Consider the following 14,939-nt stretch of genomic DNA (forward strand, 5'->3'; position numbering starts at 1 on the left):
GGGTAGGGGTAGGGGTAGGTGCTGTGCTGTACCGTGGCTGTGGGCAAATCGCGCTGGACGGCAGGCTGGCGTTGAGTATCAGCGTCAGAACCCAGAACCCAGAACCCAGAACTCAGAACCAGCATCCAGCATCCAGAACCCAGCATCCAGCATCCAGCATCCAGAACCCAGCATCCAGCATCAGCATCCAACATCCAACATCCAGCATCCAGCATCCAGCATCCAGCATCCAGCATCCAGCATCCAGCATCCAGCATCCAGCATCCAACATCCAGCATCAGCATCCAGCACCCCCCCTGTCCCCCCTCCCTCGCCGCCCTCCTTCCCTCGCCGTCCACGTCTGCCCCCGAGAACGTCCACGCACACCCCAAGAAATCTCCACACGCCCACACAACACGCTGAGCACGCAGAACCTGCCCACAAGCGAAACCACACGTGTCTCGCTGCATTGCATGCATGCGCGTCCACGCGTCTGCTCTCCACAACAGTGCTGGTGTTTACACCAGCGGTCATGTTCACCAGCGGTCATGTTCACTAGCAGTGATCTTCGCCTGGACTGACCTTTGCTAGGACTATCTTCGCCAGAACTCTTCACGCCAGCACGCGTCATACCAGCACTCGTCACGCCAGCACTCGTCACCAGCTCCCCGGCTCTCAAGTCGGTGTCTTGTGTGGTCTGCGTACATGTGGAATGTGGGATGATCAGGGAGAGGGGCTGTGTTGCTGCGCGCAGTGTTGTTGTGTTTGTTTCTCTTGTTCTTCTTGGCCTTGATCTTTTTTGTTCTTATTCTTCTTCCTTGACCGTACTTCTTTCTCGCGATGATCTGGGCTATTGGAGTACTGTTAGTGTGCTTCAGTGCTTCAGTGCTTCAGCAACTCAACACCACCCGCCAGCAAACACCCAAATTCGGAACACCGGTTTATTTCTGCAAGCGAATGATCTATATACACCCCTCTCCGTCTTGAAACGCAGCAATATATACACCCCGAGAAACCGCCTCAAACCTCTCTTTGCCCGCACACTCCCCCGACACTCCCCGACACTCCTCCAGCTTAGACAGCAGCCGCCTGGTTGAAGGTCGAGCCAATAGTGCCGAACTTGATGTTCGAAAACACCACGCTGGAGTTGGGGCTGTTAGCCTCGACGTCCTCAGGCTTACCGGACGTAATCGGGCACGTGCCGCGCGCAATACCAGGCTTGCTCGGGTCCGCATCAGTCGGGTAGTTGGAGTCGAGCCAGAGCATGTTAACCGCGTGGTCGTCCCAGAGACTCATAACCAGGACGTGGCCGCGCGCGAGGGATGCACCCATGCCGTTCATGCCGCCGAGATTCGCAAACGACGAGGTGTCGCCGAACACGCTCTTCTGGGCCGCGCAGAACGCGTTGGTGAGCGAGTTGCCGGTCACGCCGGGGATCGCGGAGTTGCTGTTCTTGAACACCTTGCCGTTCTGCACGTAGAAGCGGCGGATCTCGCTGAGGCTCGAGCCGGAGCCGATGAACTGCGTGACCACGGTCATCTTGGCCTTGGTGTCGAGCTTCATGCCCGGGCCGTAGAAGTCCTTGACGCCCATGCGGTAGCTGTTGAAGTCGCAGCCGTCCTTGTCGCACACGCCCTTGTAGCGGTCCGCGCCGTCGCCGCAGTCGAGCCCCGTGCAGGCCTGGAGGCCCGCGTTCTTGCAGGGGTGCGGGGTGTATGCGGTGGAGATGGAGTTGGCCTCCCAGATGTCCATCTCCGCGCAGCAGGCGCCGAGCTTGCCGTTGCCGGCGTTGGGGTCGTTGGGGGACGCGGACCAGCCCTCGACGTTGGCGGCGCCGTTGATCCACTTGATGTCGTGGGGGCACTGGGAGTCGCAGTATCCTATGAGGATTAGTAGCTGCAACGGCCAGGTCTAGATAGAATGACTCACCAGTTCCGTACTTGGCACCGGCCTTGTTGTTGCCCTTGTTCAGGCCACCGTCGGCAGCCATCTCGACGAAGTAGAGGGCACCGTTCAGACCGCAGGGGAGGTTGGAAACGTCAACATCGAAGGTGAACTCCTTGTTGATGAGGTTGAACATCTGGTACTTGGTGTCGGTCTCCATGAGGTAGGTTCGGGATCCGACGTTGGTGGAGAACTGGCCCTTGGTGACGAACCTGAGGGTCAGGGCATCGCTGGCGGTGGTGATACCGTAGGTACCTTGAAGAAGTTAGCAGTGCCTGATGTCTGAAATTTCAGCACTCACCAGAGTAGTCGGCACCGTCAATGGCGCAGTTGGTGGCGCAGGTGGCGCCGTTGGGGCAGAGAGTGGCATCCCAGGTGTTTCCAGTGAAGCAGTTGGTGTAGCCGCCGATGTTGTGAGACCAACGCCAGTTGGAGTCGAGGACGATGGGGGTCGTCTTCGCGGTACAGCTGTTGCCACCGGTGCCAGTGCAGGTCTTCCAGGTGATCTTGGGGTGGGTCTCAGTCTGAGAGGTACCGACCTGCTGGGCGCGGACGGCGCTCAGGACGGTGAGCGAGGTGAGGGCGAGAGACCTGTACATCTTGTCTGTTGGGAAGAAGAGACTGTGTGGGATGATGCTTGATGGGTGCAGACACCGACCCCTTATATAGAGACTGTGGCAATAGCTGGCAGGACAATGCTGTGTTCGATATTGAGATCTCCATGGTGGACTACACCAAATGAGCCGCCAGGGGCGCCTACGGGTCGTCGGGAGAGCTGACAGAGGCACAAGTACCAGAAAGATTGAGTATAGATGAAGTTCAATTCATTGTGGGGTAGTCTGGGGTACAACGGGCGAGGCGCTGCGGGATCGTTACCGGAACTAGGTAGCGTTTCGCCTGGTGGAAGAATGCTGAACAGCCTCGCTACGGTTGTATGCTTGGTGCGGCGGTCTTGATTGGAGAAGCCTTATCCTTACCGCTCGTTGACATCTGCACACTATCGAGAGAGGCGAGAAGGCTGATCGTAGCCGTACTTCACAGAGTACTCGCGAGGGTTTGAGCACATCTGTGCCTTTGGCTGACTTGCATTCGCTAAGTGTCTCACCTCGTTTCTAGGGCAAACTCTCTGAGCTGCTGGTTTTCTGACAGGGACAGGTGTATCCTGGTCCTCTCGTATGGTTAGCATGCTATAGACCTGGGTGTTCAGGTACGCGAGACCGGAAGACTACACTCGAGTTCTTCCGTGCCGTTTCCGGAAGGTAATATATGCAGGAAGTCATGAGGCTCGTGAATCCTTAAGCTGTGGCACGCGAAACGTCTTCTCACGCGGATTGGCAAGAGAGTTCTCGCAATGCAGATGTGGCACAGGATCTGCATATCTGCGAGGGCAATAACATCATGTCTCTTTCAGGAATGCCATGCCATAAGACGAAAGTGGCGAAGTGCATGATCGGTAGCTTGTTTGTTGTGTCGTGGCTTCCTCAGACATGTCGCTGGGGCAAACGTTGGCAAGCTTCGGCGCAGACGGGACGAGAGCCTTTGGCAGCTGGGTATGCTAGGCTGAGGCTTGACTGTATCTCTGGTGTACTTGTTCCGAAGTTTCCGACTGCCGTTGCGCTTGATAGATTGGACCGGGACTTGTTCGGTGGTGCGTGTACCGTCGGTACCGCATTGCATGGTCCCGCTGTGGTACGTGAGCGTGCATCACTACCTCCCACGATAGTCATCAGACACCAGTGCATGCGACAGTACATCAGATCCTGGTTTCGGTCGCGTTGTAAACATCAGGTGTCGAGCTTGGTCTGCGCAGACTGAATGCCGAGTTCAGCCTAATCAAAACCATGCAGGCAATCTAATTGCCAACCACTCGAGATCTCCAGACGACTTCCGCAGCACTCGGTAAGATGATCTCCTAGCTCCAGGAGATTCCATATATACTTCCCTGCTTGCTTGTGCAGCCGACGAGTGAGAGTTCTGGATTTAGAGTGTTGCGGAAATTGACGTTTAGGAGCCGCAACTGCAGACCGCGGTGCTCTGGCTGTGCTCGGCTATTGGCAGGTAACCTCAGGAACGACAAGATAGAGTTTCTGATATTGGAGATCAGCCAGCTTACTGACAGGCTGCGGCGGTAATAATGTAGCGACCTGTCACAGCCGCAGGTCTGCGGCGTCCGCGGCGGGATTGGTAGCAGAGGCTACAACATACAATTACCAGGGAGCATAGCATGAAAGCCTCCCAAATAACCGTCGACAGACTTCGAGAGCCTCACTGCATAGAAGACTTGGGCTGGGAGGGCCCGGGGGTGTTGTGGCACGACATGCCGCTAGCGTGTTTGAGGCGGTGAATTTGCCGCCCCGCTCCGCTCTGGGACGGACAACACCACACTCGCACCAGCCAACCGACGTACCGGATTCATGACATAGCTTCAGTTCAGCTCAGTCCACCAATCCCCTAGCCGAGAGGTATCGAGGAAGCTTGGTGGCACATGTCAACGGGATTTGGGCTCGTGAAGCATTGAAAGCTACTGATTGCGTCTCTGGTACTCAAGTGAACAGCTCGGCGCTAAGTGCGGGCAGGTCTTGATTGCTATGTTGTAGCTACAGTCAGAGCCAGGAGGTAGTCATGGATGTACCGAAGACCAGAGATCGATTATGAATTGTCTCGATCGACACCAACTCGGCAGCGTTGCGATGAATAGACTGCTCGACCCTTACGGCCGCCATCTGCGAACCGCCTTCACACGAACTGTTGCATATGTCTGACGAGGCAGTGACGTTACTTGTGGCAAACTGCCATAAGCACCTTTCCCTATAGCTCGAGGTGCAGTTGGAGCTTTATTAGTCGGGCTTGGTAGGTGGTGGCTGCGTAGAAGGCTTGAATTCAGAAATCTCAGCAGACCGGGCCGTGGAAGCTTCGAATAATGTCCATCTGACTGTTGGACGTACTATGGGTATGCAAATACCCACTGGTATTTCTAGTGTGACAGGAGGAGCGTAAGGCGGACTCGCCTCATGCAAGGCTCCCTTAATTCGCTCAGCGACTATCACATCGATATTCAGTCCAGTTCTGGCGCCTCCAGTGCCTGTCGTTTGCCCCATCTACTTTCTCATCCTAACCACATTGTTCTAAATACTCTGTGAGAGTGTGTTAGTCTTCGATTCTTAGACTGAGTTTGATGATTGCCTTTATCTACTTGTAGATCTCCTGCATCGGAAGCCATGCAACGACAGAGTGACAAAGTGACATACAAGCTCAAATTTGTATCGACCATGGTCCCTCAATACCATCCCACAGTGTCTCCCACGGATAGTCGAGTGAATCCACCGGAAGGAACAGGTCGCTGGTCGAAGACAAGTCCAGCGGCGTCCAGTGAGGCTCTGTCGATGGTGACCCAAGCGTTTGGTCGGTTACATCTGCGGTTGCCAGATGACTTGGAGTTGGGCCGATGGCGTCTGCAATCTTCTGAATAGGCTCATCACATCTCTCCAAGCAGAAGTCCGCAAGATCCCACTGCAGCGTGTCGCGTGCAGCCCGTAGGCGATCCCGGAATGCCACGAGCTTTGTAACACATGTTTTCTTGGTCGCAAGGTCGCTGCTCTCGATTGTGCATCTAAGGAGAATGGTGGCCGCTGTAACGAGCAAGTAGGATGTGTATGGCATCCAGAATTCTTGCAGCTGCTCATCGGTGAGAGATATCATGAAATCTGCGACTTCTGTTGCAGCATTTCGTAGCAGGGAGAGGTGGTATTGGCGTGCCTCGGATGATTGGTTGGGTTCTTCTAGAACCGCCTTGAAAGATAGTCGGCACACAAGTACCTTCAAGGACAGTTGCGCGAACCACAGGTTGCTTGCTCCATTAACAGTGCACGGTGCTGTGCGGTTGGGTCGGAGATTTCCGGGAAGCGCGAGTACCCAATCGTCTAGAGCGCATTCGATCTTTCGAAGCCTTCGCTTGATCTCTCCAGGTGTTTCTCGGAGAGAGTAGACGAGGGGCAAGATATCACCCAAGATCTGACTGAGCCTGCATAGATGCACAAACGTTGCGTTTACTTGCCGCTGGCCTTGCACTTGGATGTCTGCATCCGCGTCAAGTCCAAACGTGGGGATAGGTACATCATGATACTGAGCGTTAATGGTGGGTGGAATGCCATGACCGACACTGGACCAATAGTCGTGTATCAATACACCCCACCACAAATTGATACGTACATCCTTTTCGTGATCTGTAGCTTTCCACGACGACGGATCTCGATGCAGGCCTAAGCTCTGAGCGAGAGTAACAATTCTGCCAGCATTGACGATGTTGCCAGTAACGCCGATGACTGGGCGTCCTAGTAGATCCAGAACGGCTGCATGGACAGTTGAGATAGTCGGTGCCATGAAGTCATCTTGAAGAGCAGTGACAGCTTGATTCCAGATGAAGTGAGGATCGGGCTTTGCTTGTTTGCTGAGAACTAATGACCGTCCCCAGACTTGTTGGGCTGAAGCGTACAAATCACAAACTAAGGCTGGCGAAATACGATCGCTGTCGTTCCGCCACATATCTGAGAATGTCTTCTCGTCAAGTACGGGAAAGCATGGATGTAGGTGTTCGAAAAAGGCTTTTCGTACCTCTGCTGCAGACGACCCAAGAACATGCTCAATGATCTCTCGTTGCGCTTTACCTGGATCTATGGCACTTCTCATTCCGCGACGTCTCGTTGGAACCGTCAAGTACACAACCAGACTACCTCCAGGGGCAGTTGAAATGGTGTTGTAGACTCTGGAAGGCACTCGAGGTTCGGTTGTTGTCGAGGTCAGGTATTGCTGTAGTACTGTAATGTCTTCGGCCATCTGCGGATTCATCATCAACGAAGACTCAGTCGGTGATGTTCCTATTATTGAGGGATAAGTCGACAGTGTCGACGTTTTAGGTCGTTGGGAGACTGATGGCCGTGTCACAGAAGAGGAACCTGTCACATGTCGTGGCCGCTTGGAGGGTCTCGGTGGATCATCAGCAATCGACTCATGGACATCGAAACGTGCTTGAAGACTTCAGCTACGTTTGTGACTGGTGATTCTTAAGTCTTAAGGGTGGCGTACCTGGAGCTGTAGGTCTCCCTCCATGATCACAGATTTGTTTTCTTTCACGACATAGCCGACATGACTGGCCGGGTATGTCAAAGTCGCATCTTGCCTTCCTGTTACGGCAAAAGCTGCAGGCAGGATGTTTGTGTGAACGGTACCTTAGGATAGTCAGCTCCTGCCAGATCTACGAATATTTTTGCAGCGCGTAGGTCTCCATCGTTTCAGGAAAGCTCAGAAGAGCATCTTCAGTCCCAGATTCAATGTATGCCCTCAACCGCGCAATCAATGTGATATATCTTGCTCTTGAAAGGAGACGTCTAACTGCCTCATCATTCTTTTATAAACGCAAAATTGCAAGACTTGCTGCGTCGGTCTTGATTTACAATGCCAGAGGCGTGCTGGGTGTGTGGAGGAGGAAGAACGCACGGTCGAAAGATGAACGGCGTCGGAGAGGCGCCGTCGGCCATGACGTCACCAGTACCTTGTGAGTGAGGGCTTGTACACTTGCTAGCCGTTCCGGTTACCCGCAAACCGTTCTGAGCGAGTATCATGTAAAGCAGGAGATGAACGAGCTCCGTATCGCGGCGGACGGAAAAGCTATAGCGGGGAAGTTGTCGGGAATTGCTACTTTTGGTAAGCGCCGTCGACCCGCCTTCTCGTCACATCTTCAAGTGCAGCAATTTCCATACTCTTGACTCATCAGAGTAAGAACGTGAGAGAAGAATTTATGTATTTTGGTATCATGCATCGCCGCGCCGACGAAGGCCACAAGAGAGTAGCCGAGGCCAGCACTAGATGCCGCGCAACCGAAGAGAAACGACGAGAGACCTGCACCGTGGGTAGATCGTTGGGAGACTGCATCAATCGCAGACCAAGTTTCATCACTATGGATGAGTCCGTTCGGAGCACTAGGGCAGAGCTCTATGATCAGAACTTCCCGTCTGCTCATATGCACCTGACCGTTGTCTGCTTCACTCTCAAAACATCTTCTTCATCTCCTCTTTCCAGTTCCGAAGACTCTGCAGCTCCTTCTCAAGCTCTTGAATCCGCTCTTGTTGTGTCTCGCTTGCGGATCGAAGCATAGCAATCTCGCTGCCGGCTTTGACACTCTGAACAGCTTCCTCCTCCCTCGACACTTCCAGGTCTGTCAGCTCCTCCCGAAGTGAAGCGATGGCGGCATCGTTTTTGGACTTGAACTTTCGACTGATGCGTTGGACCAAGTTCTGGTAGTCGGCAAACTATGGCTTATCAGTGGATTTGTCTGACACGTCTGTAAACACACATGACTCACGTCATCGTCTTCTCGCTGTCTCTTGCTTGGTCCTATTGCAGTCAGTGCATCGAAGGCGCAAAAGCTGGTTGTGGAACGGTTACTGAGATCATGGTTCTGACTCTCCGTGTCAGATTCGTGTTTAATCTGGCTCTTTGAGGCCTCAGAAGCATCAATCATATGCAACGAATCAAGTGAGGTAGGGTCGTCTGATACGTCGGCTTCGGTGTCGGCGGTCAGCTCCAGGCCTTGAGAAAAACCCATAGGAACGCAGGACTGACTGTCATCTTCTCCAGACAGCCTAATTCCACAAGAAAGAACAATACCACAGCCTGGAACTCGGGGGTTGTACATGAAGAGAGGTTAGCGAATGGTCCGCAAAGAGTGAAATCACCGCAATAGTGGTTGGGGTGTATATTCCCGTTGGATGACAAGAGATGAAACTTGAAATAGCCATCCGTTTCATCGCTGAGCATGAAAAGCCTCGCCCACACCGCTCCTCCAGAGTCATGACCGACAAGCACTCTAGGTAGTTGATAATCAAGACAGTCGAACTCAACGTCTTCGATGCTCGGCAAAGCTGCAAAATCTTTTTTGTGTCCCTCGTTCATTGCGATCTCTGTCAAAATCTTCGCATGCACAAAAGATCGATAGCCAGACATAGTCTTGGCCGCGTTGATGCAAGAGACGTTGTTGTTGTCGTGTTCGAGACTAGGTTGGCGAGTGTTCCGTTGGCGGAGGGAGGAGAGATAACCTCCCACAACAGCTTTACCAGGTAGGCGGAGCTGCAAGTAAAGGTGCGGGATGCGCTAAAAGTAAAGGTGATTGTGAGAGCAGGCAAACTAATTCCCATAGATGTCGCACGTGAAAAGACAAACCACTAAATCTCTCAGCCTCATCTTTGGAGCCACTCTTCACTGAAGTTCTGCTGCTTGGTTTCCTCCTCGTGTGTCCAATACGCATTGCACAACCAATCAGTTCTCGTGAACCTGTCAACTACATCATCACATTGTCGCTGTATTGTACCCCTCTGCGCTCGAAAGCATGAAGAGAATGGTGTTACAGTGTTATACCACAAATGGCCACAGGAATGTGCGAGGAGGTTTCGGATACACATCGTTGCTGAGTACCGATTTCTTGATCAGCATCAGCACCGATGCCTCAATCCCATTTTCTTATATGTTTTCATATCAAACAATCATTAAGATTGAATAGCCCTTGTGGAAATGTCTAGTCGATGATTTCTTTCGTCGTCTTCCCTTTCTCTGTGACTTCCTTTTCGTCCGCCTTCACATCCATCTCCGCTTCCGCCTCCGCTTCCGCCTCCGCCCCCATATTCACCTCCATGTCCACCTCCAAATCCTCGTCGCCTGGGTCTGAATAATGAACCCCATAATATTCTTCTGTCGATCCTTCATCCTCAGTGTCTACCACCTCTAGTGCGCTCAACACGCGGATCAGCTTCTCAACACACGGCTCGCACAGCCCATGTGCAGTGGCGTATTTTCTCTTCATGCGGAGGCAGCCGAAATAATCAGCCCTGAAGCAAGCGTCCACCTCGCCCTCAACGGTATGCCTACAGTAAGAAAACGTTTTGCAGTGAACTATACACATTTTCAAGTGATGTCAGGATATTGGGAAGAAGGGAGCTGAAGAGAGCGCAGAAAACACGGAGAATTTAAGTGACGACATCAATCAGCGTTTGACATTCGACGTGGCCAGCAAGCTGTCCCATCTGATAAAGTAAAGTATATACAACGAAGCGATGCCAAACGGCTTCTCGCCACTGTCTGCTCAGCTCAGGCCAGGTCTGCAGCCATGTACCCTTGCTCAGCTTTAACTCGCTTAAGCGCAGTTGACAGTGATCGAAGAGCTGCCGCTGGAGAAGTAGCCCTCAGTGGCGACGATCTGGTAGTTGTGCGAGCCGAGCTTCATGCCCTTGGCGGCCCAGGCGTCGAAGTGGGTCTTCATGTTGACGGAACCAGAGCTGCGCTTGTTCTGGCGGACAGACCAGTACTGGTTGAATGTCTGGGTGCCGTCGATGGAGGGCTGGTTGACGCGCTGGGTCTGAGCGATCTTATAGGTGGAACCGTCGGAGGTCAGGGAGCCCTTGACTGTGGCCTGCGAGGAGGGGTCGTAGGTGCCAAAGTTCTCGACAACGTAGTACTCGATCAAGGGGTTGCGGGTCCAGCCGTAAACAGCGAGGTAGGAGTTGCCGTTGGGCTTGTAGGTGCCGGAGTAGGTGATGGTGCTAGGAGACGTCAGTTTCGATCTTTGGGGCGGTAGTGAGGAGACAAGCATACCGTGCGGCACCAGGGTTCCAGCCCTTTCCTCCGACGAGGTTTCCACCAGTCTTCCAGGAGACGGTGTAGCTTCCCTTAGCGCCGTTGGTGTAGGTAGCCTCAGCACCGCCGTCGGTCCACCAACTGTAGAAGCAGCCGTTGTTGGTTCCTTGGGAAGAGGGGGTGCCAGCACGTGCAGTCAACGCACCGAGCGAGCGGGTAGCAAGGTCAGTGACCGGGACGGCAGTGACCGGGACGGCCAGAGCACCAGTGGCCGCGACGGCAGCGGTGAAGATGGATGTGAAAGAAACCATGGTGTGTGTATTGTAATGGGAGGTTTTTGAGAAAGGAAGGTCGATGTCGAACAAGAGTCTGGTTGAGAGAGCGGCTGTGGTGAGAGATTCCTGGCAGGGCGAGTCAAACAACTCTTATATATTTCTTTACGGGAACAGCCAGTACATGGACCTGGTCTGGAAGACTCCGTCTGGTAGGCAGGGGTGATGCGCGCATGGTCATCGAGTACGACCGCTGTCTATTTTGTCGTAGCCGAGATGGGATGCATGACCGAAAGCGTGAAGCTCTGATATGCTCCGCCCGGCTCGTAATGTACATTTTCCAGAAAACGTTAAATAGTGTTGCGCACCGCCAATGAGAGCTTCGCCTGGTTTGAAATGCCTTAGAGATTTCGGTTTTGCTTGCGATGTGGTTGGCGCAATGTCCTGAAACATGTTTTCCGGTCCCAGTCCGTGCAAATAATTAAGGATGGACCTTTCAATCTCGCCGTTGCAGGGCCTCCTTCGGCAGAGCACACCCGCAACCAATCCTCAACTAGCTTTTCCTCATTCAGCTGCTGCCTGTGTCAGTCAAACGATGCGTTCTACGGCTAAAGCGGCCTGCTGGTTTAGAGTGAACTTCCCAGCGCATTCAACCTCGGGACGCTGTGCGCATCATGGGAATCGTGGCGAAAGCGACGGATAGCATGCGCCACTTGTTTCATCGGCGCGCTTGAGTAATGGACATGGACATCTAGCGGAGGAGAGCGGCAGTCGAGTTAGGGTTGCGGCTGTCAATAATGCGCTAGCTAGATCCTAGATGAAGGGGTACGCCATATTCGCACAAGACCGACGATATCAGCAACTTCAGCCGACGGCATTTGGTGTGATAATTAATATCCATAGTCACCAGTGCAGACGATCTCGGATAATCTGTACGTCACATATACCCCAGATTCATCTCTCTGATGCAGTGCACGTGCCAAGAGCAGAGTGTCTTCTTCCGCCGGTAGAAAGGAGTTCAGGAGCCTACTTCAGCCGCAAGCTTGGATGGAGAGAAGAAGATATGTTGTTCATTGCGTCGGCAGAAGCCTACCAACAGTCTCACCGAGAGCGAACAGCAATTGAATACACATTATATTGCTAACATGCCTAATACGACGAGGAACCACCCTAACACCACAAACTATTGCCCAAAGAAGCTTACTTGATCTTGCGTAGGAAGCTGCGCCCGATAGTCGATTGGTAGTAGGCCCGAGACGCGATGTCACGTTCTGGATCCCGAGGGTCGGAATGCTTCAATCCCATTCAAACGAAAGCCATGAAATATAAGCTCCCAAGCCGGACTGGTCCATACCTCGTCCACGCACTCGCTTCTGTCGTGATGAACCTCGATAATCTCAATCCGCTGCATGACGGGAAAATGACCTCTTGCTGCAGTGCAAAGATTTACCATGGCAACAGTAAACTCTGGGAATCCTGTTAGGGTCGTATCAACCCTCAGTTGCAGAGAGCGGAGTGTAGTCGGTAACATCATGTTAAGCCGTGCCTCCTCCAGCAAAAGAAAAGTGTCACTGGATTTGATCTCGAACAAATCAGCGACGCTAACAACCAAGTGCTCAATGACGGTCGATGTGCGCACATGATCCATATGAGTGTCGACAGTGTATGAGAAATCTTCCAAGTTGTCAAAGTCATAATGCTGTGGCTCAGGGTACACGAAGAGTTGTCGTACGCCACCAAAGTATTTTTGGTGTTTCTCCAGGAGCGCACGTGAGTGTCCAGTCGATTTAGTGGTGATACGAAGGGTATGTACACCAGGACACACCCTGAAGACCTCAGCCAGGAAGTCGCCTCCACACCGGCATGAGTACACGTCGTGCAAATACAACTCTTGCAAACCAGAAGGCGGAGCTGAGGCCCAGTGATCGCGCTTTCTATCGTCGTGGTTATCGACGTGGTCGCATCCGAGCTCCAAGTCGTCTGCGATTAATCGTTCAAGACGTGGCAAGGCAAAAACAGTCCATATGTCCGCCAATGTGAGTTGACTGATGTAGCCTGATATACTCAAAGTTCGCACCCCATTGAAGGGGAGGGGTTCGCAGATTGTAGGCGAGCTTCCCACAGTTCGAAACACCGGATCGAGCAGGTCAAAGCGTTGGTACCTTGAGAGATCAAGGTACGTTATGCTTTGCATCGTTCGCAGAAACCAGCTGAGTAAGGGTGACATTACTGACAGCGTTGCACGTACGGGCAACACACAAAAACATTTGCCGGACTGGATAGGGTCTCCGGTAGCAGCCGCATTTCTGAGGCAGCGTAAACAACGGTCGTAAAGATACCCTAAGTCAGGTTCGTCGGTCGGCGATAGCACTGCAAGGGATGTTGGCGATGGCGCTGGATGGGGTGTTCCGAGTGGTCTCAATATGGAAGCCTGTTTGACGTGTTTCGGTAGGTCCGGTCGAGTCACCATAGTCCGCATGAACGTCCTGATGTTGCAACCCTTCACAGTTGGTACGGGAAAATGCGCCGTGAATTTCTCGCCATCTCCCAAATCAAGCGGTACAACTAAGATCTCCTCAACTGTTCCCACAGTGATGGCCACGTTCTGATACAGAAGTGGTTCAACGACGCGATGGAACTTGCGCGACACCAGTGAGAGGCATAGTAAATCACGAAGCTCGTTTACGTCTTGAATCGGTATCCCATCGGCCGGAGAGACGTAAGTGAAAATGCGAAGAAGGAGTTCCTCTGGTAGATGTTGAAGCGGCCTAGGTGGGATTTGGCGGGCTGATCGGAAGGCAAATCTGCTTCGGGGGACGTATCTCATGGAAAAAGGTTCTTGGCGCCCCTGGTATCGCATTTTGAGTTCGTTGGAGACCTCATGTACACCAGAGAGGTTGTCAAAGACAAGAGGCCTTGTGCGGCCTCGGAAGTGAGCTCAAGTAGCAGCCCGGGCGTATCTTTGAATGAAGTATGGACGAGGAGAGAGGAAGGATGATGCTATCCGGAAGGTTGGGGTGTCTGACCGGTATGGAGAGACAAACACGCCCATGGGTAGTTGCATATAGACTATTCCAAGTTCAGGATCTGGCGCAACCACAATGCTCCAGATCAGCTTTCGACGTGTATCATCGATGAACGGTGTCTTCGGTGGCCAATCAAACCCAGGCAAAGATGCGAAATCTAAGGATGCCTCATTCGCTCATCTCGTCGCTCGTGTCGCCCTGGTCGACCACGGCGAGAACGCTCTCCCTCTTCCTTTCTTTCTCGACGCTCTTCTCAACGCTAATGAGCATGGGATCAGCTCCTCTGCTCTCCCAGGCTTTTGCCCTCTTGACGATCTGCTGACTCCTGCGAATCACCTCCTCTTCGGCCTTTCTTATGGTGCCACTGACTCTGAGAACCCTGCACACGACAGGCGTGTCAATACGCGGCAGCTTTGTGACGTACGTGAGCGCCGCCCATACCATCTCGTAATTGTCACGCGGGCAACGTATTATGGCTGTGGAGGTGGAGGGCGAGTAATAGTTGACTGTGCCGTGAGTCAGTAGCTGCTACGTTTAAGCGTTCAACGTGTGTCCCATACCTTTTAGACTACTGGAAACCATGCCACTTCCATAGTCGCCGTACAACTCCTCTACTGCATCGCGCAGAAGACGCACTAGCGCTCCAGTGTTGAAGGCATCTGGTGTTGGAGAGTGGATTTGCACGAGGTCAGGGAGAGCGGTGCGCGACTTCGAAGACGGCTCAGGATAGAGAAAGTTGACGACAAGGTAGCGAAACTTGACGCGCACCATGGTGACTGCCTGTTAAGTTATGCGCTCGATATCGCAGGACTCGCGCTTGTATAGAGAGTGTCAAGGTGAAGCAGCCAGGCAAGGTGAAAGGAGCGTGACGCGGAAGCGCTTGGCTCTGTTGTCAGGGTCGCAACGTTCTATTAGTCACTCTTAAGCTCTTTCAAACCTCTCCATGTCAATGATTCGTCGCCGTCGTTACTTCTGGTAGATCTCAGGTTGGAGCTCTAGAAATTCAGTGTTCAGCCTTACAAAACGCACCAATCGCAACCTCGGTTCCCGCCATAGCGCCAACAATGACGCGCCTGGCTCGGCGCTCCATCCCCAG

General features: G+C 53.0%; 5 protein-coding genes across 5 annotated transcripts; all 5 read right to left on the bottom strand.

Annotated features, from left to right (window-relative positions):
* Positions 1-915: 915 nt before the first annotated feature.
* Positions 916-2,721, bottom strand: C7974DRAFT_72154 (exoglucanase-like protein 1 precursor). Its single transcript, XM_046147140.1, has 3 exons — positions 2,225-2,721; positions 1,909-2,178; positions 916-1,859 (listed from the first exon to the last, which is right to left on the bottom strand). The coding sequence occupies exons 1-3, from the start codon at positions 2,520-2,522 to the stop codon at positions 1,054-1,056; spliced, it is 1,374 nt and encodes a 457-aa protein (XP_045992248.1). The 5' UTR covers positions 2,523-2,721; the 3' UTR covers positions 916-1,053.
* Positions 2,722-5,175: 2,454 nt separating this feature from the next.
* On the bottom strand, positions 5,176-6,756 carry C7974DRAFT_321715 (fungal-specific transcription factor domain-containing protein; the record flags this gene model as incomplete). Its single annotated transcript, XM_046138816.1, has 1 exon — positions 5,176-6,756. One exon carries the CDS (start codon positions 6,754-6,756, stop codon positions 5,176-5,178), a length of 1,581 nt encoding a protein of 526 aa, XP_045992249.1.
* Positions 6,757-10,105: 3,349 nt separating this feature from the next.
* Positions 10,106-10,856, bottom strand: C7974DRAFT_437468 (endo-1,4-betaxylanase; the record flags this gene model as incomplete). Its single annotated transcript, XM_046145195.1, has 2 exons — positions 10,106-10,511; positions 10,564-10,856. 2 exons carry the CDS (start codon positions 10,854-10,856, stop codon positions 10,106-10,108), a joined length of 699 nt encoding a protein of 232 aa, XP_045992250.1.
* Positions 10,857-12,017: 1,161 nt separating this feature from the next.
* On the bottom strand, positions 12,018-13,677 carry C7974DRAFT_380534 (uncharacterized protein; the record flags this gene model as incomplete). The annotated part of the gene is made up of 2 exons (XM_046140524.1): positions 12,018-12,110; positions 12,172-13,677. The coding sequence occupies 2 exons, from the start codon at positions 13,675-13,677 to the stop codon at positions 12,018-12,020; spliced, it is 1,599 nt and encodes a 532-aa protein (XP_045992251.1).
* A 167-nt stretch (positions 13,678-13,844) lies between these two features.
* Positions 13,845-14,852, bottom strand: C7974DRAFT_72202 (Rpp14/Pop5 family-domain-containing protein). The gene is made up of 2 exons (XM_046147141.1): positions 14,404-14,852; positions 13,845-14,349 (listed from the first exon to the last, which is right to left on the bottom strand). Exons 1-2 carry the CDS (start codon positions 14,612-14,614, stop codon positions 14,012-14,014), a joined length of 549 nt encoding a protein of 182 aa, XP_045992252.1. The 5' UTR covers positions 14,615-14,852; the 3' UTR covers positions 13,845-14,011.
* Between the last annotated feature and the right edge of the window lie 87 nt (positions 14,853-14,939).

The sequence above is a fragment of the Boeremia exigua genome (genome assembly GCF_020726555.1).
Source record: "Boeremia exigua strain MPI-SDFR-AT-0100 chromosome Unknown C7974scaffold_13, whole genome shotgun sequence".
Taxonomy (NCBI): Eukaryota; Fungi; Ascomycota; class Dothideomycetes; order Pleosporales; family Didymellaceae; genus Boeremia; species Boeremia exigua.